The sequence below is a fragment of the Pseudomyrmex gracilis genome, unplaced genomic scaffold (genome assembly GCF_002006095.1).
Source record: "Pseudomyrmex gracilis isolate BER0280 unplaced genomic scaffold, ASM200609v1 scaffold_45, whole genome shotgun sequence".
NCBI lineage: Eukaryota > Metazoa > Arthropoda > Insecta > Hymenoptera > Formicidae > Pseudomyrmex > Pseudomyrmex gracilis.
The window spans coordinates 124,834-147,269 of NW_018020629.1; the positions used below are offsets into that span (position 1 = coordinate 124,834).

The 22,436-nt window shown below is 33.3% G+C and overlaps 7 protein-coding genes across 14 annotated transcripts; 4 read left to right on the forward strand and 3 right to left on the reverse strand.

Annotated features, from left to right (window-relative positions):
• Positions 1–274: 274 nt before the first annotated feature.
• LOC109853222 (Y+L amino acid transporter 2) lies at positions 275–4,337 on the reverse strand. Of its 2 annotated transcripts, none has more exons than XM_020425114.1 (11): positions 4,015–4,337; positions 3,312–3,502; positions 2,941–3,163; positions 2,728–2,843; positions 2,493–2,618; positions 2,255–2,399; positions 1,970–2,093; positions 1,658–1,858; positions 1,376–1,525; positions 1,113–1,290; positions 275–1,013 (listed from the first exon to the last, which is right to left on the reverse strand). In XM_020425114.1, exons 2-11 carry the CDS (start codon positions 3,481–3,483, stop codon positions 949–951), a joined length of 1,500 nt encoding a protein of 499 aa, XP_020280703.1. In that variant the 5' UTR covers positions 3,484–3,502; positions 4,015–4,337; the 3' UTR covers positions 275–948. The 2 variants fall into 2 exon arrangements, with proteins under 2 accessions (XP_020280703.1, XP_020280702.1); XM_020425113.1 differs by having other exon boundaries at positions 3,312–3,689.
• Positions 4,338–4,444: 107 nt separating this feature from the next.
• LOC109853226 (V-type proton ATPase subunit F 1) lies at positions 4,445–5,873 on the forward strand. Its single transcript, XM_020425118.1, has 5 exons — positions 4,445–4,598; positions 4,879–4,960; positions 5,175–5,257; positions 5,462–5,584; positions 5,693–5,873. Exons 1-5 carry the CDS (start codon positions 4,545–4,547, stop codon positions 5,720–5,722), a joined length of 372 nt encoding a protein of 123 aa, XP_020280707.1. The 5' UTR covers positions 4,445–4,544; the 3' UTR covers positions 5,723–5,873.
• A 324-nt stretch (positions 5,874–6,197) lies between these two features.
• Positions 6,198–7,737, reverse strand: LOC109853225 (brain protein I3). Its single transcript, XM_020425117.1, has 3 exons — positions 7,490–7,737; positions 6,996–7,159; positions 6,198–6,903 (listed from the first exon to the last, which is right to left on the reverse strand). The coding sequence occupies exons 1-3, from the start codon at positions 7,566–7,568 to the stop codon at positions 6,772–6,774; spliced, it is 375 nt and encodes a 124-aa protein (XP_020280706.1). The 5' UTR covers positions 7,569–7,737; the 3' UTR covers positions 6,198–6,771.
• An 829-nt stretch (positions 7,738–8,566) lies between these two features.
• LOC109853200 lies at positions 8,567–9,819 on the forward strand. The gene is made up of 4 exons (XM_020425075.1): positions 8,567–8,826; positions 8,957–9,066; positions 9,181–9,426; positions 9,617–9,819. The coding sequence occupies exons 1-4, from the start codon at positions 8,656–8,658 to the stop codon at positions 9,729–9,731; spliced, it is 642 nt and encodes a 213-aa protein (XP_020280664.1). The 5' UTR covers positions 8,567–8,655; the 3' UTR covers positions 9,732–9,819.
• Positions 9,820–9,907: 88 nt separating this feature from the next.
• LOC109853199 (phosphoglucomutase-2) lies at positions 9,908–15,313 on the forward strand. Of its 4 annotated transcripts, none has more exons than XR_002250091.1 (10): positions 9,908–10,421; positions 10,546–10,788; positions 10,931–11,187; positions 11,262–11,721; positions 11,804–11,991; positions 12,074–12,251; positions 12,356–12,579; positions 12,654–12,759; positions 14,097–14,291; positions 14,538–14,629. XR_002250091.1 is itself a non-coding variant. In XM_020425073.1 (10 exons), the coding sequence occupies exons 2-10, from the start codon at positions 10,711–10,713 to the stop codon at positions 15,072–15,074; spliced, it is 1,818 nt and encodes a 605-aa protein (XP_020280662.1). In that variant the 5' UTR covers positions 9,908–10,427; positions 10,546–10,710; the 3' UTR covers positions 15,075–15,313. The 4 variants fall into 4 exon arrangements, 2 of the variants coding, with proteins under 2 accessions (XP_020280662.1, XP_020280661.1); XR_002250092.1 differs by having other exon boundaries at positions 14,124–14,291; XM_020425073.1 differs by lacking the exon at positions 14,097–14,291 and adding an exon at positions 14,972–15,313 and having other exon boundaries at positions 9,908–10,427; positions 14,538–14,761.
• Positions 15,314–15,406: 93 nt separating this feature from the next.
• LOC109853198 (anaphase-promoting complex subunit 4) lies at positions 15,407–19,324 on the forward strand. Its single transcript, XM_020425071.1, has 8 exons — positions 15,407–15,865; positions 16,068–16,441; positions 16,547–16,747; positions 16,916–17,197; positions 17,291–17,514; positions 17,599–18,170; positions 18,426–18,911; positions 19,207–19,324. Exons 1-7 carry the CDS (start codon positions 15,760–15,762, stop codon positions 18,878–18,880), a joined length of 2,214 nt encoding a protein of 737 aa, XP_020280660.1. The 5' UTR covers positions 15,407–15,759; the 3' UTR covers positions 18,881–18,911; positions 19,207–19,324.
• Positions 19,053–22,211, reverse strand: LOC109853201. 4 transcript variants are annotated; one of them, XR_002250093.1, is made up of 6 exons: positions 21,649–22,211; positions 21,188–21,409; positions 19,858–20,106; positions 19,599–19,733; positions 19,417–19,522; positions 19,053–19,323 (listed from the first exon to the last, which is right to left on the reverse strand). XR_002250093.1 is itself a non-coding variant. In XM_020425078.1 (5 exons), exons 2-5 carry the CDS (start codon positions 20,098–20,100, stop codon positions 19,178–19,180), a joined length of 630 nt encoding a protein of 209 aa, XP_020280667.1. In that variant the 5' UTR covers positions 20,101–20,106; positions 20,501–20,896; the 3' UTR covers positions 19,053–19,177. The 4 variants fall into 4 exon arrangements, 3 of the variants coding, with proteins under 3 accessions (XP_020280667.1, XP_020280665.1, XP_020280666.1); XM_020425078.1 differs by lacking the exons at positions 21,188–21,409; positions 21,649–22,211 and adding an exon at positions 20,501–20,896; XM_020425076.1 differs by lacking the exons at positions 21,188–21,409; positions 21,649–22,211 and adding an exon at positions 20,436–20,896.
• Between the last annotated feature and the right edge of the window lie 225 nt (positions 22,212–22,436).

The following is a 22,436-nucleotide window of genomic DNA, read 5'->3' on the forward strand; positions in this document are numbered from 1 at the left end:
TCTTTCCTGCCACTTAGGCAACAGAGGCACTATTAATCTTCGCTGCAGCATCGAGAGCATCAACCAGCAGTCTATGGTTACATAGTCAAAGGTGTCGAACAGGTTTATTGGATCTTTTCGGATTTGGTTCAGGAACTTGTTGGCTTTAGATCATCACAAATTGCTTATATATATATGATACACAGTAATATATAATTTTATCAAAATATACAAATTTCTAAAATTCAAAAATATATGAAAAGCACACAGCATTTTTCAATTCTCCAATTATTTAATGCAATCGATCGATCAAACAGAAATAATATAATCGGTTTTTTAACACAATAGATGGTTAATAAATTATATATAATAGATTGTTAATAAATTATACGTATATATATATATATTAATTTAATAATAATAAAAAAAAAGAATATTAATAATACTAAACACACGAAAGACATTCCTTTGGCAACCAGTGAAAACGATAAAATGCAACTTTCAGATCTACCTGATCTTTTTTTTTTTTTTGAAAAGAAAAAAAGATCATAATTCTTTTCTTAAAGAGAATACTATACATCGCAAAGTGCAATAATGGTGTCCATTAAACAACTTTGAATTCAATCGGAAAAATTCCGATATTTAAGAAATATATATATATATTTATATTATTAAACGTATATTGTCAATGACTTTTTATTACAAAGAAGCAATTAGTTTGCGTTCCCTTAGAAAATACGCTTACGTATAAATTCAAAGGGAAAACACCGAACACTCACAATGCATCTCTCGATGTAACAGCATTTTTTTGGCTTTAAGTAAGCCGCGACGCGCGAAGTTTCTTTACTTTCATAAAGAATTCTTAAATGTACTTAAGTATTTCTCAGAGATACGTAAGTACATCACTGAAACCTCACCGACTATTCAAATCCGTTCATTCAGTCGTGATATGGATATTTCCACATTCGGTTAATCGATTTCTCGTTCTTCTCTCGCAGATAGAAATATTTTCTGCACGATATGGGTAAGTTTAACTGCAAACACACAACGCAAAATATATAACGCACCGATTAAACTTATACTTTTTGAATTTCGAACAAAACCAAATCGCATTTGCGAGAATTACGAATTACCGTTATATTTCTGAAACCAGTTGGGTTTGTTTTTCCAAGCGACGCCGACGAAGTAAGCGGGTACGCCAGACAGAGTGATCAAAAGCCCCATGAGAACTTCCTCTATCCTTACCAAACACGGCAGAACAACCAGAAAAGCGCACAACGCGACGAACACTATTGGTATCGCTAAAGGTATCTGAAAAAAGAATTTTCATTAGAGACTCTGACAAATAGATATGTGTTAATTGACAAATTTATTATATATGAGACACGATACATACTTTGATCGGTCGTTCCATGTTGGGTTTTTTGTAACGCAACCACAAGATTCCAGCCACAGAGATCATGATAAAAAAAGACTCTACTATGCTGCAGTACGTGATCAGTTTAAAGATGTCGCTCGTGTACAGCATCAGCAAAGACAAAATGCACTGCAAGTGTTAAAAGATGATTCAAAAATGCGTTACGTAAAAAAACAAATTTCAAAACGCAAGTGTAACATGAAATTTTGCAGTTTTCTTGTGACAAATTAGAAGTCTTGAAAACAAAATCAGGATTCGCACCAGAAATACCAAGGCAGGTGTAGGCGTGAATTTAGACACATTGATGTGGCTCAGCATCGAAGGAAAATGTCCGTTTCTGGCACCGACAAAGCACATTCTGGATGAAGTCATGATGTGAACACTTAACCCGCCGAAGGCGGACACAGCTACCATTACGGGTATTATCCAAGCCATAACGCCCAGAAGCCGATTGCCAAAAGTCTTATATGTATAAAAAAAAAAACAAAAAAGAAACATTGAATTTTGTACATACTGCTTTAACGTAACTACTTAGATTTAATAGATCGTGCTCAAATGTGAATTATTGCTTACCACAGCAATGGCACTGGAAGCGATCATAGCAGACGGTGTTAAAACCGCCAGATAAGCGATATTTGCCATAACATATATCAAAGTCACCAACGGCAGTGATATGTAAATCGCGCGTGGTAAATTTCTGTTAGGAACGAAAGTTAAGTTCTTCTTTCAGTTCAATATATGATTAATCACTTATTAATCAATTCTATTAATAACTTGATTCTGGCGAAGAATATAATATTATTTTTATATTAACAACATTTAGAAAAAACGAATAAATTATTCATCAGAGAAACTTACACATAGGGATTTTTCAATTCCTCCGTCATGAAGTTCAAATAGTTCCATCCCGAGTAAGAAAATATGCCGGAATAAAAAGCCACGGCGATTTTTCCGGGATCGACATTCGTGTTCTCGAAACTATTCTCAAAGTTCTCCGTGTGACCTAATAATTGACACAATAAACTGTGTTGTATGAAGTGCAAAGTATATAAAAAGTAAACGTCAACAACAACAAAACATTTATCGCGAGACTTACCCGAGCAGATCCAGACCAATCCAGTTATAATAATAATCACCAACGCCGCGACTTTCGCGTACATAAATATATTTTGCATTATTGAAGTCTCTTTCACACCGTAGCAATTGATAAAAGTAAGCAAACCTGTTTTTAAAAATACAGAGAGACTATAAATAGTTTACAACTTATAAACTTAGTGTAATCTGTTTTTTTATTTTTTTTTTTTATACGCGTATAGATACCGAAGTCTTACATAAAGTCAGTGCAGCAATTAGTCGCACACCGTCGTCGGGTGTTGCGCAAGTGGTAAAAAACGGCTCCACGATATACTGAGCAAAAGTCAACGCCATGATAGCATTTGTTGTAGGTCTGCAAATAACGGCGGAACACATCTTTTGCAATGCTCTCGCAATTAATACGATTCTGTGTTGAGATCCTCTGATATTATCTTATATAATTTACTTACACGAAAATTAAGTTAGCGGCCCACAAATACAGAAACGAAGGCAGCTCGCCGAAAGCCTCGTGAATGTAAGCGTAATCGCCTCCGCTCCGAAGTATACTGGTACCCAATTCCGCGTAGCACAGAGCGCCGATCATAGACAGCAAACCGCACAAAACCCATATAATGAGGGATGCTCCGACACTGCCCACCTCTTGTATCACTCCCTTCGGTGAGATAAAGATACCTGCGAATACAAAACAGTTCTATTTTGTTTCCGTAAAACTTCGCATTTTAGTTGATACATAACATTCATTTCCAATACAAACGTCTGTAAAAAAAGAGAAAACTTTATAGTTAAAGAATCAAAGTTTCTCGATTCACGAAAGACGTACCGGATCCGAATATAATCCCCAATATAATGGCCACTCCTTCCAAAAGTCCCAACTGTTTTTTCATCTGCACTTTTTCCGGATGTTTGTGTCGATCGTCGCACGGCGACGGAACGGACCCGTCGTCGTCCGAGTTTATCATTTCCCTGATTTCGTCCAACGCTTCCCTCACCATTTTTACTTATAAACGACTCCTTCACAGAAGGTACTTATATTAGCTCCTCTCAAGAGATAGAAACAATTATATAATACAATCTTCTCTAAATAAATTCGCTAGATGTTGCTATTAACGTGACAAAAAGGTTGTCATAGACAATGATTTGTGAAAGCGAGACGCAGACAGTATCTGATGATGCTCATGTACAATAGATGTTGCATCATCTGAAAAAATATACAAATAATATCATTCCATAAAACACCACTTATGTGACAAGTTGCAAAACAATACATGAGATATTCAATGACTCTATAATATGAAAAAAAATTTTTACACGTACTGTGCGTAATAATATTGATAAACATAACAAAATTTTAATATTTCAACAAATTATGTGTATAAAACAATAAATATCAGCATACGTTTTATTTAACAATAAAATTTAAAATGCGCGAAAAGATGATGAATCTACAGAAAATTGCATCAAATGAATGCATCGAATGACGAATAGAAAATTTATATAAAAAATAAAATGTAGATATTTTTAACCTGCTGTGAAGATTTAATCGCTCAAGATGCAACCATTCACTTTGCGTACTCGCCACTTATCCCTTTCACTTCGCGTGTAACTTGCTGTATTAGATCAATTTACTAAGGATACGCTTGTCTCTTGTTGTTGCCACATTAAACAAGCCGCAAACAATTATCTCCCCGTTTCTTCTCCGAACACGTGCGCTCGTACATACACGCTTGCATCATGCAACGTATTCTCTTCAACATACACCAGATACATATGTTGTGTATGTGTACATAACTGTGCGATTTAAAGGCGTGTGCCGACAGAAGGAAAGATCGCGAGATATACGAGAGATGATGTTCGTTGATGTCGTCAGAGATGGCGTTGAAGTGTCTTTTTTTTTCTTCAAGTTTACACCCTTGAACGGCACGTGACGCTCGTGGCGTGGCTCACGTCAGCTGATGCGCGAGAAGAGAGCCCCGTGATTCCCGTCCCGCGAGATTGACGACGATCGAATCTTTGTGTGAAAAGTCCGATTTGTCCGCATCTTTTCGCTCTCATAATGGCGCTTCACTCCGCGGGAAAGGGAAAACTTTTGGCGGTGATCGGTGACGAGGTGCGTGAAGAACTTTACATTCATGTATTTACACAATATCACAAATCTCTTTATTGTTCGGTTTTGAGCTGTCACTTTCGAGGGGAAAAATTAATTAGAAAAATAAAAACAAGCAAACAATTTAATTCGCTCTCAGTGAATTGCGTTACAAAAACGCGATTACATCGATCCAGTTGAAAAATACGTGCATACTTCATAAAAAAAAAAAAATTTAATAATTCGTTATGACTATTGACAAATTAGCGTAACAAGGATTGTTAAATGATAGATGTTATCGTAGGATACTTGCGTGGGCTTTTTGCTGGGTGGAGTCGGAGAGATCAACAAGCATCGCCAGCCGAATTTTATGGTCGTTGACAAAAGTACGTGTGATAGTCAATAAATAATATGTTCTGTAAATATAAAATGTGAATATACCGAAATGGAACAGTATAGATGACTGAACGGTGAATAATATAGAAAAAAATTATATGTGCAACAAATAATCTGTGAAATATTTAAAGTGAAAAAAATAATTAATCATTGTCATTCAAATTTTGTTATAAAATTAATATTATGAAACGACGATTTTTGCAGACACACCAGTAAGTGAGATAGAAGACACATTCAAACGATTTATCAAACGTGATGACATCGACATCATTCTCATCAATCAAAATGTAAGTGTTCAAATGTGATACTAAATTCTCATAAGAAACTGTTTGTTACGTGAGAAAAATTAAAAGCAAATTATTTGCATTTCATTGTCAATTTTTCAGTTCTTCTGACGACGGTCGGAAACCTAGTAAAAAAAGATCAATAAAATAATTTATGCTTTACCTGTACTTCCTAAATCTCAGTTCGGACAATGTTTTGTTTCTTAGGTAGCCGAGATGATTCGTCATGTGATCGACAGTCACACTCAACCGATACCTGCAGTGCTGGAAATTCCGAGCAAAGATCACCCGTACGACGCCAGCAAAGATTCCATCCTGAGACGTGCTAAGGTACACTTGACATACAATGTTTCAGTCACAAGCAAATTAACTTGGTTTTCATTTTCAAAAATTGTTATTTTTATATGAATTCTTATCGGCTGTGTTTCTTGTTTGCAGGGAATGTTCAATCCAGAAGATATTCATTAATATAAAATTAATGTAATATGATGTGTGTGTGTTAAATGGAATAATGCCAAAAGTGTACAGTAAGATATTGTTCCATTGGTTGTTGTGCATTCCATTTGTTTCTCTCTTAAAGTTATACCTGTCACACGCTTTCATGTGAAAAAAAAAAAAAGATAATATCGAGCAACCAACAAATTAAGAAAAATTATATGTAGATGTGTATATAAACATTAAAATATTACTATTTACTGTATTAATTAGGGTCAAAAAAATTTAACGAACTAAAAATTTAAATTTAAAAGTTTTTCGATTGTTGACTATGGATGACGTATGTACGGCACGAGTCACTTTCTCTGAAATTGTTTATAAAAACATAGACAATACATTATATTTAATCAGTTTATCAATGTAACAAGAATAATCACAAGAGAAGTGAGATAATCTCGATCATGAAAAAGTTTAAAATTAAAAAGTTAAAACTAACAATTTCTATTGATATTCTTTCTTCTCTCATCTTATTTCGTTGTATTTACAGTTTTTATTCCTGAGAATACATAGTAAACCAGAAATTTTATATACGCACATGTAGAGGTATCTACGGATATAAATATCTGTTTACTTACAGATATAGAAAAATATTATTTGTAATATTCTAAAATTTAACATTTTACAAATTACTGACAAGGCATGTTACATATTGTCACGGAAACAAATAGAATCTCAATTACTTAAAAAAAACAAAAAAAAAAAAAACAAAAAAAAATACAAGTGACTACATTTAACAAACATTTGTTTTAAAACAAGCAACATTGTGTATAAACTTACGCTCCTATTTCGAACTATTACATCTTATAAAAGATCAGAGTTTGGTTCCTATTTTTCTATCTAATCTTAAACGCTTTTTTATACTCACGGGGTTTACAACTGTTCTATAAAAATAATTTTATTTCAAACGCGTTTCTTATCATGCCTTCTATTCATTGTTTTTTTTAATGTCACTTTTTCTGTCATTTACTCAAGAGGTAATTCTTGATATGCACTTTGAAAGCAGTACTTGCTCTTCCAGTAACTCAACCGAAGTAGGCTCCACAATTTGAGCAACGTCTCGTCTTCATCAGCAAACAACAAAGAATCCCAACGGGAAAGAAGAGAATCGCACAGAGCAGGCCGAGGCATGAATAATCATCTTCCATCACTCCTACCTGTATTTTGTACAAATTTAAATTATTAGAAATCACTTTTCAGTGAAACATGGAAAAAGATAACACAAATGAGTAAAAACTATATTGCGTACTCTGCAGGCAGGACAGGCGCCAACTATGATAATTTCCGGAACGATAACAGTTGTAGACTGTTGTGTAGAACCATATGACGGGATGTGAGTTCCAGCATTGTTAGCGTTATTAGGATAATACCCGGGAGGTGGCTGCCACGATGTGTATTCCACATTGGGTGCACCTTGATACAGTAAATTGCATAAAATTATTAACAAACTTTTTCAATAATTTATAGTAACGCTAGAATATAAACATTGTTTTTTGTTCTGCAATTGTAAAATCGCACGATTGTGCAATCGATCAATTTTTCGTTTGAAAAATTGATTAAATCATTGATTAAACTGCGATTAAAACATCAGATTGTAGACAATGTTTATATTCAGAAATCATTAATGAGCAGTTGCCGTGCCACGATGTCAAGTGTAAGACATCACCGTACGAAAAAAAAGAAACGCCAACTTTTTAAACGATATCTAATTTGAAATTTAACCTGGTCTACACACAAACGTACTTGCGGACGTAGGAACAGAACCTACTGCAACTGAGTAGGGCGGCGGTTTATCGGATGCTTTTAACGGCTGCTTTTCCATTATCCCGACGAAATTAAAGACGCTTCAACAAAAATTGTCCTATTCGCATTCGACAAAATCCCATAAACAAGGAGATTCCCGTTCGAGAAAATCCGACGCAATACGCGTATCGTCTGCCACACACAGATAATGACATATAATAAAGATAAATTCTATGAATTCCACAAACACTTTACTGGTGTACGGAACGTCAAGAGACCAGCAAACCTCTATCTATTCCGAGTGATCAGACATTTCTAGCGCCACCGGAATTATCCGGAACTATCAAGACCGATGATTTCCATTTAAAAAATTTTAAGTATTTATGTATAATATTTATTTATTATAAAAGATATCGATTTTATTTCAATGTACGCTGATTCGTACGATGTAAAATAAAAATAAATAAATATATTCAAAAATGTTACTTTTAACTTGATGTTTTTTTTTGTCGTTTCTCCATGTGTGTAATCGAAAATATTAATATTGTACATTAATATCATCATAATTGTTTGAGTGATTTACATTTTTTTTTCAGTTGTTATATCTACGCTTTTGTTTTTACACTTTGACGAAGAAAGACTTTTATAAACAAGACACGACGTCACATATCGAACGAAAGCCGAAACTTTACGCACGAAAATCGAACCGGAGCGCAAACCGCGTAAAAGAGAACAGATGTTCAAAATAAAAAGTCAACAAATGTATTTTCAGACAATTCACAGTTTTTTAATGGCAAGATAATGTTTCGAATTATCGGAGACTGGTTTTGATGTCTACATCTGGCGCGCATCAAGTAGATAATAATTATATTTTATTATCTGCGTGTGATGCGCAATCACAATACGATCGTGCAATTGATAAATGAAGCGTAAGGGAATCAAGGTCCCGCGACAAATGAGCCGAAGATGTTCTTGCGATATATCGCTTTAAAACGTCGCTCATCTTCTTATTAAAAAAAAAATCCGTAATTGTATTAAATCCTTATCATTTGATAAACAACGCTGTTATAAAAGCAAGTAATTTCGGCTAAGAGGTTCCATTTGACCTTAACGTTTAACCCGAGGGTTAGTACGAAAATTGAAGACGACGATCGGATTTTGTTACCATGGCCCACGCTAAGCTGTTGCTCGTTTGCGCCCTGACGATCTTTTATCTCAAGGAGACCTGCGGACATGGGATGCTCATGGAACCCGTGAACAGAGGAAGCGCTTGGAGAAAAGGATTCAACACACCCCGCAATTACGACGACGACGGCAACTACTGCGGCGGTTTATTTGTAAGTCTCTCTCTCTCTGCACCAGATGAAAAAATACAAAATAATCTGAAAAATTGTCAAATTTATTTTAAAATATATATAAATATACATGTGACAATTGTTCTCAATCAATTAATGTAATTACGCATAGGTACACATACGAAATGGCAAATGCGGCCTCTGCGGCGATGACTTTTCCTTGCCGCCGCCCAGGCCAAATGAACACGGCGGAGAATACGGAACTGGCACTATCGTGAAAACGTAAATTGATTTATGCATTATTTCGAAGAGACATTTCTCGTGCTTGTATACTATACTTGAGCGTAATCTTTTTTTGATATAAGAGATGCACATGCTCCGCGTGTTTTTTTACAGCTACAAAGCGGGAGATGAGATCGAGTTAGTGGCCAGAATTACCGTAAATCACAAGGGTCACGTGCAATTCTTTATTTGCCCTCTGAGCGAAAACAATGGCGCGGAAACCGAGGAGTGCTTCGCCAAGTATCCGCTTAAGTTGTCGAACGGCAGCTACAAATACGTGCTACCCAGCACCGACAGCGGAGATTACACGATCACTGGCATTCTACCTCCGGATCTTACTTGCGAGCACTGTGTTCTCAGGTAAAGAAGATCTACACACGTCGCTTAGGGATGTAGAACACTTGAGACTGCGAAACAAAATTTATATGAAGATGATGATGATTGAACAACAAAATCAATCTGTATTTTGAAATTAATGTGTAACATATATATGGATTGTATAATTTGTAACAAACACGATTGTCTTCAGAGATATTAAAATTATTTTTAGATGGGAATATGTTGCCGGAAACAACTGGGGCGTGTGCGAAGATGGAAAGGGCAAAATGGGTTGCGGACATCAGGAAACATTCAAAACTTGCTCGGATATACGCATTGTGGCTTGATTAAATTCGTTTCGGAAAAAGACTGCGTGTAACATATGTAATTTTGTCTCTCAATAATTTAACAAAATAAAATTACATTGTAACTTAATTCAATATATTTACACGTACCTGTACCTTACAGTATTTTCCTTGTAAGACAAGAAAAATGTTACAATTCAAAGAATAAAAAATCCGAAGGTTTTTGAAAGCGATCAAATTTCAAACGTAATCTTGAGAAAATCGACCACTCGCAGAAACTGTGTCTATTATTGTGAGAAAAAAAATTAGCGAAGACTCTTTGTGGAAAACAATGTGCGCGCCAAAAGTTGTTGCTTCTGCCATTGTATTCCCATTCCATTATTTCCATTGGGATATTTTTCGATAAAAAAACAAAAATTTTCAATTTTGACACCCACACATTTGTTTTCTACAAAGGGTCCGAGAGTTCATGTTGAAAGCTCGAAGTATCGAAATCGACGAGATCAATCGAAATGAGTTGACGCGCCATCTCATTTGGCGTAGATAAAAACACTTTTCGAACACAAAACGCATCCGCCATCTGGATAGGAATATTGAAACTTCAATTCAGAGGAGAGAGAAGTCGTTTTTTCTCTCTGTCACAAGTCACAAGTGTCAACGCGCGTGCCAAACAAACAGATGAGGAGGTGTACGTGCGCGAAAGATCTCATGAATCCGTCATTACATCATCATGTATGTGTGTGTATTTGTATTAAATATTCAAATAAAGTTATCAGAGAAAGTGAGATAGCGCGGATCTTTCTAAATCTTCTCAGATGATATGTACACTTATTATACGTATATATATATATTGCAGAGAATTTGCGGAAAAAAAGAGACTTGTGTTGGATATATGAATTGAATTATTATTAAGAGATTGTTTATGTATAAAAAACAATTTATTCTGATGCGAGTACTATTCTATTGAATAACGTTATTTCAAGTTTTGCACGTTATAAATCGCAAATTCACCTCGTGAATTATGGCCCTGCGACATTCAGTAAATACCGGAGACAGTAATTTAGACGCCAAGATCATCGAATGGTTACAATGGAATAAGGTAATATGATATTTGTAAAAATAATATTTATATATATTATATAAATATTATTTTTACTAAATATTACTTGACATATGTGATGATTTATATATTTTGTAATGAGATTTTGATGAATAATTTTTCTGTTACACACTGTACATAGGATCCGAAAGCAGAAGATAAGATACTTGATTACTTAAGTAATGACAATATTAAAATATTATCCAATTTGTTTCTTAAAAGACTTGAATTTGGAACTGCTGGTCTTAGAGGTCGAATGGGACCAGGTTATAGTCAAATGAATGACTTGGTCATTGTGCAAACCAGTCAAGGATTAACAAAATATTTGATGGATACAATTTTTGATGTTACACAAAAAGGTGTTGTGATAGGATACGACGGTCGTTATAACAGCAAAAAGTAGAAATTATTTATAATAATAATTTATGTCATAAGAGTAAAAAAAAATCACCACTAATTAAGTTTTCTTTTAGATTTGCAGAATTAACTGCTGCAATTTTTATAGCCAATGGTATTAAAGTGTATTTATTTTCCAAAGTTTGTCCTACACCATTTATACCCTACACTATAGTAAAATACAAGTGTGCGGCTGGTATCATGATCACTGCCTCTCATAATCCAAAAGATGACAATGGTTACAAAGTTTACTGGCAAAATGGAGCTCAGATTATTACGCCACATGATAAAAAGATTCAAAATTACATTCTTAATAATCTCGAACCGCTTGAATCTTCATGGGACACAAGCAAGATCTATGAAAGTCCTTATTATCAAGATCCAAAAGATATTATTCAAGAATATTATAAAGACTTGAAAGAGAATGTTTTATATCCTGAAGTTAATAGAAATACCACGCTTACTTTCACATATACTCCCATGCATGGTGTTGGATATGAATACATGGTTGCTGCTTTTGAAGCAGCAAACTTTAAGGTAACATCTTTTTACATACTGTGTTGAGGAATATTTGTGGATTGTTTTAGACAAATATCTATCATATTTACACACACTTTAGCCATTTATAACTGTGGAGGAACAAAAACTACCAGATCCAGATTTTTCTACAGTAAAGTTTCCAAATCCAGAAGAGGGAAAAAGCGCTCTTGACCTTAGCATAAAACTAGCAAATAAAAGTGATTCTTCTATAATACTTGCTAATGATCCTGATGCTGATAGACTTGCATGCGCGATAAAGACAAAAAGGTTCGTGATCTTATAGTCTGTATAAATTTGTTTTTTTTTTTTTAATAATAATGAATAACAGAAATATATTTGGGTTGCGTAGTGGAGAATGGCATGTCTTTTCTGGAAATGAACTTGGCGCATTATTGGGTTGGTGGATGATACACACTTACCAAGTGCTGCATCCTGCTGCTAATATGAATAACACATATATGTTTGCATCAACGGTTTCCAGTAAAATTCTAGCATCGATGGCTAAGAAAGAAGGTTTTAATTTCGAGGTTTGAGGTTTATATATACGCATGTACACGCTGTGCGTGTACGTGCATTAAAAAAAAAAAAACAAAATAAATTTGGAGTCTAATAAAGATATTGGTTTTTGAAGGAGACTTTAACAGGCTTTAAATGGATGGGTAACAGAGCTATAGATCTAATCAAAGAAAACAAAGAAGTCTTGTTTGCATATGAAGAAGCTATAGGTTTCATGTGTGGTTCTAAGGTTCTAGATAAAGATGGCATTAGTGCTGGTATACGTGTAGCTGAATTAGCGGCGTATCTCGAAACTGTGGGATTGAGTTTATCTGATAAGTTACAGGAGATATATGAAGAGTAAGCTCTTAAGTTGTGTATTATACTTTTATTTTATATTTCAAAAAATTAAAAAATTTTTTTTATTAACACAGATATGGACATCATATCAGTGATAATTCTTACTGGATATGTCACGATCCGGACACAATCAAAGCTATATTTGAACGATTGAGAAATTATTCTGGCAAATCGTGTACTGTAAGTATCATCGAATTGTTCTAATATTTTGTGAAAAAAAAAAAAAAAAAAAAAAACAATTCCCTATTTCAATATTTAGAAAAACAACACTTGCGTGTTAAATGTTTTTCTATTAATTTTTTAAACAATATCGCACACTTTTCTTTTACAATCAGACTTATTTAAGAAAAAAAGAACTTTTTTATTTGTAAGATTGTATATGTGATCGCGTAAACGTCAATATATTATATTTTATACTTCTAACGCTCTTTTAATATGTAAATATAAATATTAATACGTACAAGTGTGTACATATTATCTCTCGGACGTATGCGTATAATAACGCTTACGTCAGCAGCTGCTGTATACAATTTCCATTTAGTGGCATGTATTATGCAAAGTTAATGTATATATATATGTATATAAATATATATGTATGCAAGTATATACAGCTATATGTAACGCATGAGGTAGCATAAACTACCTAACCAGTCTGAAAGCATAATCGCCAATATTTGTACGTGTAATCTCACAGGTGACAGTCGCATCATTGTATTGTTAGACTAAAAACAAATATAATATAAAAAATAGTGCGGTATACTATTAGAAGAAAGATAAAAAGAGTTGTTTTGAAAAGTGTTCTTGTTTGAATTCTGAACTTACATACATCTGTACATACATTATCCCTGATAGGAAAACATTTACAAAGTTATGTGACAAAATCTTGCACTAAAATTTTAATTTGCAATTATACAGATATATTTTAGGAAATAGAAAAACATTGATCTCTTATAAAATGTTTGTAGTTGTTTGCAAAATTACTTTCCAAATACTATTTCGGCAAAAGAATAACGATATGGCGAATCATCTTAGCAGTATATTTGCAAAATTAATTTCAAAAAAGAATTGTTCAATAATTGAGAAAAAAATTTCAGCTATGTGATGTTTAAAATATGTAGAAATATAATTGCGTATGAAGAAATCAACTTAATTCGTGTATATACTTATGGAAATGCATAACGACTTTTTCGCAATTTTTGACAAATATTATTTACAAAATTTTATTTCGACAAAACTGTTGCGAATCATCTTAGTGCAATCATTGCAGGATCGTCGTTATTCATGATGCCATTTTTGTGCAATATTTTCACAATTTGCCTATTAGGGATAGTGCATTATGTACAGTAAACTCAAGTGTGTTAAGGTATAAAGTATAAATTATCTTATTTAATTGTATTGCGCACTAAATAATGTGTGATGTGTCAATAACACAAACAAATTATTTCATTACAATATTTAACAATTAACAAAATATTTAACAATTTATTAAATATTCGCGTAATAATCTCGTATTGTAGGTTTCTTTCGTGTCTCTTTTAAAATAGTTATCAAGATGACAAAGAACAAAGCGCGCAAAAAATATGTAAATATAGTTGTACCATCTTTGACTCTTTTGCCTTCTCTTCTTCTTGTGATTTTAATTACACCAATGATACAGTCCTTGTATCACCTAACGCCATTTCTTGCAGAAGAATAAAAAACACAAATTTGATGTAAGTATACATCAAATAAGCAAGATTTCTTAAAATTATCGCATCAAGTGTTGGATATTAGTGTCAATTGTTTCAAAGTAAAACTATAACTTCGATTGTTTTATCTTTTTATTTTGTTATATTTTAAAGAAAGAGATTTTTTTTGTGTGCAAAAATATATTTGAAAATTGTTTGATTTCGATTATAAGAGATAACTATTGTTATGTAATTAAATTACAGTCTCAGTTTGGATTGGTTTAATTGCAGTACCCAACCGGAATTCTAGGCGGAAAATATATAATAACTGGTATTCGAGACTTGACTACTGGATACGATAATACAAAACCAGACAATAAAGCAGTTCTACCTGTATCAAAGTCCACACAAATGATTACATTCATATTTGAAAACGGATTGGTTACGACTTTAAGAACAAGCGGCACAGAACCTAAAATAAAATACTACAATGAATTATGTGGATTACCTGGAGAGTAAGATTTCTGCAAATACTATTTACAAGAATATTTTTATTCGTCTTTATCTCTTTTGATCATTATAAAATATTCTGTCGTAAGTTCTTTTACTCTCTCTAACATTTTAAAACTATTAAAAAATATTATTTTCATATATATTTTGTTATTTTATAACGATAAAAGATAAATATTTATCATAGTATTTTAAAATGTAACATATGATTTTAGGGATTTGGAGAAATTAAAAATCATTCTCACCGAGATGGTGTCGGCTATCGTCACTGAATTTCTTCAACCTGAAACTAATCGACTTATTGCTCGCGACGAATAAATAATACTTGTACAACAGTCAATATCGTTTGTCATCAATGCATTATGTAACAACTATTTTTGCAAACAAATGTTACAAAATGATTCCAAATATCTAGTATCTTCTTTTTTACGTAAATCATATATTTATTTAATATATTTACATATAGTAAATATTGTTAAACGTAAAATGACTGTACATGATTTTGTTTATTGTTAGGATGAATGAGAGATAAGTTGATTAAATATTTATATAGGTTATTTTTCGTATTCTCAAATTTTGTTACCTTGCGTTATTGTCCTATAGCCTGTATCACAGATCTGATGTTTTTTCATGTAATACATGAAATATTTTACGTGTGTTTGTTTTTTTCAAATAATATATTTACTTATAAAATGTAGAAAAAAGTATAGAATTTTCTATTTCGCAGTTAAAATGAATTGTATGTGTGTGCAATGAATTTTACGATCTTAATATCATATCAATTTCAAATTTCGAGCGTATATACATACATACATATTCCAAGTATGTATTGTATATATGTGTGAAGTTCTCATGCTGCACTTTCTCCACTTTTGAACCAAGTGTCATTTGCCTCACCACGATTCTCACAAAGCATCTGTTCCGTTTTGTTATTGTTGACATGATTAACTCGAAAGAGTTTGTCTTAGAAAAACAATACGTTTATTAAAAGAAATTTCGAAAAATGGCTGGTACCATACGACAACTAGAAGAACGTCAACTTCCAACAGAAGTGACAACAATGCTGTGGTCACCAAAAATGGATCTTTTAGCAGTCAGTAATATAAAAGGTTAGAGTTCATAGAAGCCGGCGCTTTAAGATCTTTGCATCTGTAAATATTAATGTTAACTAAAGTTAACATCAACCAATTGGAATTTCAAATTTTAATTTTAGAGAAAGAAAGAGAAATAATTTTATTTCATGTTCACAAAAATCAGTCTTGTTTTATAAAAGTTTAACAATAATTTATTTATAAACATAAATCTGTACAGGTGAGGTCAATCTTCATAGACTCACGTGGCAAAAAGTGTGGTTGTTAAGTCCACAAGATGAATCCGATACCATTGCCGATCTGGCATGGAGACCTGATGGAAAACTTCTCGCAGTATGTTACGAGATATCTAGATTTCTCTGTCTCGTTGATGTCGAAACCAAAAATATTATTCACAAAACTAAATTGCCAACAAACGACTCAATTAGCTGTGTTAAGTGGTTGTCACTGTCTAACGCCGATCACGAAAGTTTAAATGACAAGATTAACAAACCTACAGGTGATTATCTGCCGTCCCTGCCCAGTTTAATCAGAAGTTATAATGCAGAACCTGAACGCAAAGAATTTTTATCTCACACACTGGATATGTTATTCGTATGTGTCAAAAAATATAAACGATAATTTTATAACTGATGTGATATACATACTATAAATAATATTTATAATTATGTATATAAATATACACGTGTGTATTTTTAGATTGGTCAAAAGAATGGTACGATATTGATGTACATTTTTGGTATGTTTTACTGCGGCGTCATAAATGTGGGCCACGGAGCAATTTTACAGATTACGGGTGGAGCTGGTGATCCAATTTGGATCACATGGAAGGACGACAGCTATATCATGACAACTAGACTATCTTGTCCACTGCTCGAAAAAAATACAGCATTTTTCAAGGTTTCTTACGTATAAATAAAGCTATATGTGAAATATCTTGCAATCACACTCACAAGCAAAGATTTTAGCAAGACAGCACTATGTGTTATTTAAAGTATTACGCGGTTTAAAATATTCGTATCAGGAAGAAAGTATATTAATATATATTTAACTGAATTTTTCATATAGGTTGCGCAAATTCAGGCCAATGTGGAATGTTTAAAAGATTATCTCTCGCGCACTTTAATGGCTACTTCCGAAGCTTGGGAGACGATACTTTTGGAAATGGATGAAAAACTTACGCGATACGCAGAAATGAATCCACCCGGCAGTATGTCCGCGGATTTCTTGGAGCTATTGATGATCGGAATACCGACGAAAAATTTAGAGAATTTTCTACTTCGAGATCTTACAGAGAAGGGATTGAAAAAATTTGGACACAGTATTGAAATGTGTTACAGTAACATACAGGTATTAGAGAAAAATTTATATATTGCTTTAAAATATTGCTTCTGCATATCTCGTGAATCTGTTTGAATATAAAAATATTATATAATTCTGCAGAAATTAGTTTCTAAAAATTTAACTAGCGTGGGTATGGCCTTGGTCGATCAATTGGCTGAATTGAGAGGACTGGTGAGAGTCGGTGGCACGTATGAAGCATTAGGATTGCGCGATGAAATGCTAGTAACCAACGCCATTAACGAGTCTGAAGCTTTCCTCGCTAAGTCTTACGAGATCGAGCAAGTTATAGATCAGAGTATGCGCAATTACAAGGCATTTTTCCGGTACGCTAGATGTGTGAGCTCAAATCTAAATAATTAAATCGTACTTATGTCTAATTGTTTTACAATTTTTTGTTCCATTTATAGATGGTTGTACGTAGCTATCCTACAGTTGACGGATGAAAGAGTACCGTCGGAGGTGAGCCGCGTGAGTCAGCAAGAGTTGACATTTATTGCCGAGTTTTTGAATGGTTTCGACAAAACCGCGCCAAGAACGGACTGCAGGGTAGCTGTAAATCTCGAGAAATTAGGACAATATCTGCGTCGAGAAAATCTGCAGACTCAACTGACTTCGGAAGGAAGCGAATGGGCTGCTATGCTCGACGCAAATGAATGTCTGCGCGATTACGAGCACATAGTAAAGCAGAATTTTCAATTATCTCTGTTGCAATCTCACGCGAAATTAGTCGCTACCGTGGACAATGTTTTCGCTAAAGCTTATCAAGGTTTGATCAATCACTTTGTGATGATTTCGATATCTTTGCCATCGTTCGCATCTCTCACGTCGACACAAATTGTTACGAACGACGGAAATCTCTTGTTGGCCATGTGCAACGCCAATAGCAATGTTTTAAAACTCTTCAATATTCAGTGTTTATCTACAGAACCCACATCTCTCAGTTCAAAGATGATTACAATAGATGCAAATCACAAACAAGGTATTGATGATGATGCGTCAATTGTACTTAATATTAATCAAGGTCTAATTCGGATTAGAAGACAACGCGCGCTTGAGCTAACAAATAATTCTGACCACTTTCATGTGTCATGAGACGGGAATCAAACAAATCGCTTTTGAGTCTGCGGCGTTTATTTTCTAGTTCGAATAGATCTGAACACTAATGCATTGAACAACATATTTCACTTTTATCGCAAAATAAATTTAATTCGATAACTTTTTCGTTTGTGTTCAGGAGAATATCAAAAAGAAACCACTGACGTCATAATAGTAGATCTGCAGTTTTACTCACAAGATTATCTTAGCTTACTTATATTGAACAGACAAACTCATGCGTCGTCTCTTGTACAAGTACCGTTGCATGACGTGCTTACCTTCGATTATCAAGAAGATACGGTGAATTTAGTTAATATCCTCGGTGCATCATGGCCGAAATCATTTCAAGGAATATCCGCGAGACGTCTAGCGGTTAGCGGCGCTCGAAAAGTAGCTGCTATTTTGAGCGAAAACAATAGAAAGATTCGATTACTTGAAACCGAAGCGGAACCAGAGGACGAGGAAGAGGAAGAAGAAGAGGAGCAAGGACGACTCTCGGAAAGTATGGATACCACACCTAGTTCACATTTTTCGGCAGGATCCGAGACAGCAGGATCTAATGTACAAGAATATTATTACCGAGAAAACAGTTGAAATGAAAATAGAACAGACATTTAATATGCAGGTAACATACACACAAATATATAAAAAAAAATTACAAGAAACTTTATTTCTAATATCTTTTCAAGTGTGACTAAAGATTCTTTCTCATAATTTACATTAAATTATTCTGTAATAAAACATTGAATAATCGATTGTGAAATGATACGTTATTTGAGAATAAGAAACGATATTTATTTATCAGACGCGCTTAAGAACATATTATAATTTTGTATAAAGCACAAAATTTATTTTCTATTGTATAATTACACACCATTATGGCATCGATGGTTATTTCTGCATTTGTTTAAACACTTTAGGAAAATCAATGTCAAGAGCAGCATTATCGACTCCAGCATTCTCGACGTCTGCTGAAACGCCGGGTGCGTTATTTGGCGTGTATCGTGCTGGTGAATTTTCTCTCGACTCTTCTAGATCTGTACAAAATAAGTTACATGTATAATATCCGTTTTCTATGTAAAAAAATCTATCTTTCTGTTTTTTTTTTTTTTTTATAAAAAAAATCTTACCAAAGAATCTCTGATTTCGTTTTCTTTTAACAACAATGATCAAAAGAACAACAGCTATAGCAACCACCACTACCATAACAGCAGCCATTCCTCTCAATAAATTTGTCTTGAACAAAAGATATATCTTAATGCATTGTAAAATTGCAATATTACTTACTAAATTATTTTATTTCTTAAAATACCTCAAAATCTGTTTCCCAAAGTTGCTCCCAGTCATTCTTAACTATTAATTCAACCGAATGAATCTTAAGACGGGAATCGTCGAATAAATCTTTGGCAAAACATTTGTAAAATCCAGATTCTGACGTTGATACCCCCTTTATAAAAATAATAAAATATATAAATTGACATAATATTGACAGATATCTAAACGTGTTGCATATAGTTTTATATAATCTGTCATGTGAATGTGTGTATTACAAATATTATTTTATTACTTACTCTGATTTGAAGCAAGCCAGTCAACACTTCGTAATTATATTTTTTTTCATTTAAAGGATTTCCTGGACCAATAATATCATTATCTCCAAGTTGCCAAAACATAAAACGATGATGTTCGTCAATGCTTAAGCAAGGAAGTTCAGCCAAATGTCCAGCTGACACTTCTTTTACTGTTACATCACTTGCAGTTTCAGAGTTTTGTATAGTTAACACGGAAGATAAAAACAGTATGAAAAACCACATTATCACCTAAAAGTCAATATTACAAATATTTAGTCCAACAAGTGTAAATTTGTTGTAAAAGTCATTTTATGTAGAAAAACTGTGCGCATAAATATTGCGTAAAACAATTAGATTGGAATAAGAGATGATTCTGTTGATTGACCGTACAACAAATATTTCCATCACTTTGTGTGTAATTGAATTAAAAAGAAATAACACACACCTGTATATGTATATGTGTGTGTATTCGTATTTAATTACATGGAAATATTTGCAAGAAAATATAACAAAAATGCTCGCGTAAAAGTGTGTACTATATTCTGCCACTAATATTTGCAAACTGTCGGAGAACTTACTAGCCTATTTTCCTCTCTTCCATTACAATTACAATTCTACATAAATACACAATTACATTGATCACCTTCTTCTCAGGTGCTAATGCTGCGAAGTCAGTTTGTTCTACACAGATGGTTATTGCAATAATTATTCAGTGCAAAGCACAATACAAGACTCTATTTTAAATAGACTGTTGTATAATCATAAAAGCACTTCTTGCTACACACTTGCTTGCTACTTTTATATTGTTCTTCTCTTTGTAACTAAACTCACTGACAACAGCACCAGCATAAATTAGTGATTTTGGAGCAAAAAACACTCATTTCCTCTGATAAGAACTTATTACTGAGTTCTGCTAAGGAGTTACTTATTTTTGACTCTGTCCTATTTGGCCTTGTGTAATGCTAAGTATTTTTAGACCAGACTAGTTCTATATTGCACGTGAGAAAAGAGATTTATATGTTCTCATATCCTATCACAAGTCACTCTTTGACTTACACTATTTCTTTATGAGAAAAAATCAACAAAGAATATTTATAATTTATATTAATAATGTAAGCTGATTCTAAAAAATGGCACTCTATTTCTCTCATATAATCTTAAATAAATGTAAAAATTTTATTAATCCAAAGTAATAAAATTAAAAAATTAAAAATTGAAAACTAACAATTACATACATATTGTTAATACATATTTCACAACATTATCAATATGTATTCAGTGGCACATAGTAGTGTGTAACTTCTTATTAATGCAACAAAAACATACATACATATTTTAATTAAGCTGAAATATAGCGTATTTATAGTCCCATCCCTCAATACCTAGATTGTTGTATCAAATGGATGAAAACATCTATTCCTAATGATGGAAGAAGCAGCCAAAATGGTGCTAGTACTATTTTGGCTGAAAGAGACCACTGAGGTGCTTCCAACTTTAGACATATTAGGATTTGAGCAGACAATTTCAGGAGCACAGCTATCATGTATCGTGCCTGAAACAATATCACATTGTCTCGCATTAAAATCTTAAATCTTGACACTATCTTTACCAATGTTTAGACAGTTTGGATAATATAGCCTAGCAATTGAAAAAACAAATTATACTCACAATATTAAATTGTATGTGTTTAAACTTTCTCACAAACAGATTTGAAATAATATTTTTATATACTGAATTATATCCTATTGAATATAATATTTAAATTGTGTACCAAGTATATGTATATCTCACCTCTCGCTGTAAATTATTGACACGTCTGTTCTTACAGTGCGAGATCATGTTGAAAATAATGTAAATAAGAAGAATGTTGTCGTAAATCCACATTGGTATAAAAACAATAAAATAATTCCATTCTATTCTTGAATCCAGTCTCAAGACCAAGAGGATCAAGAATATGAGCAAATTAAACCACGTAAACAGGGCGCGATGCAAAACTGCCATGGGAGATTCCTTGTGTGAAATAAGTAAGTTAAAATTTAAAAAACAAAACCACGTGTTTTTGTAGTTCCTCTATACTGGTATGATTTGATTTCTGAGCGGCCGGAGAACTGTTGATCCATACATCATTCTTGTGCTTAGGAAAGTCAGATAGAAATAAACTTGTGTGTACACTTTTAGGAATCAGACTTTGATGCGTTAATTATTGCGGATTGTGAGACAAAGCCCACATGTCATTCTTCAAGAAAAATCGTCTATATATGTACATACACGACAGGTCTTGATCATTATCTATACCAGGTTCGCGTGCTCTCAACGTCGCTCGACTTCGGTGATCGAATCGCGGAACACGGACATCATTGCATATGTTTTACGTTTATGCTCTTTAAATCAATATGGCGACTGTATGTTAGATGCTCATTGGTCGAAACAGTTACAGACCTTTAAGCTCGTATAACGAACTATTTGGATTAAGATGAAATTGGAATGTAATCAATCAGAACGAAAAAAAGTAAATTATAAGGTTGGTAATTGGTTCGTTGTTCCGATTGGTCAAATCTAATCTCTCAATTCTAATTCGT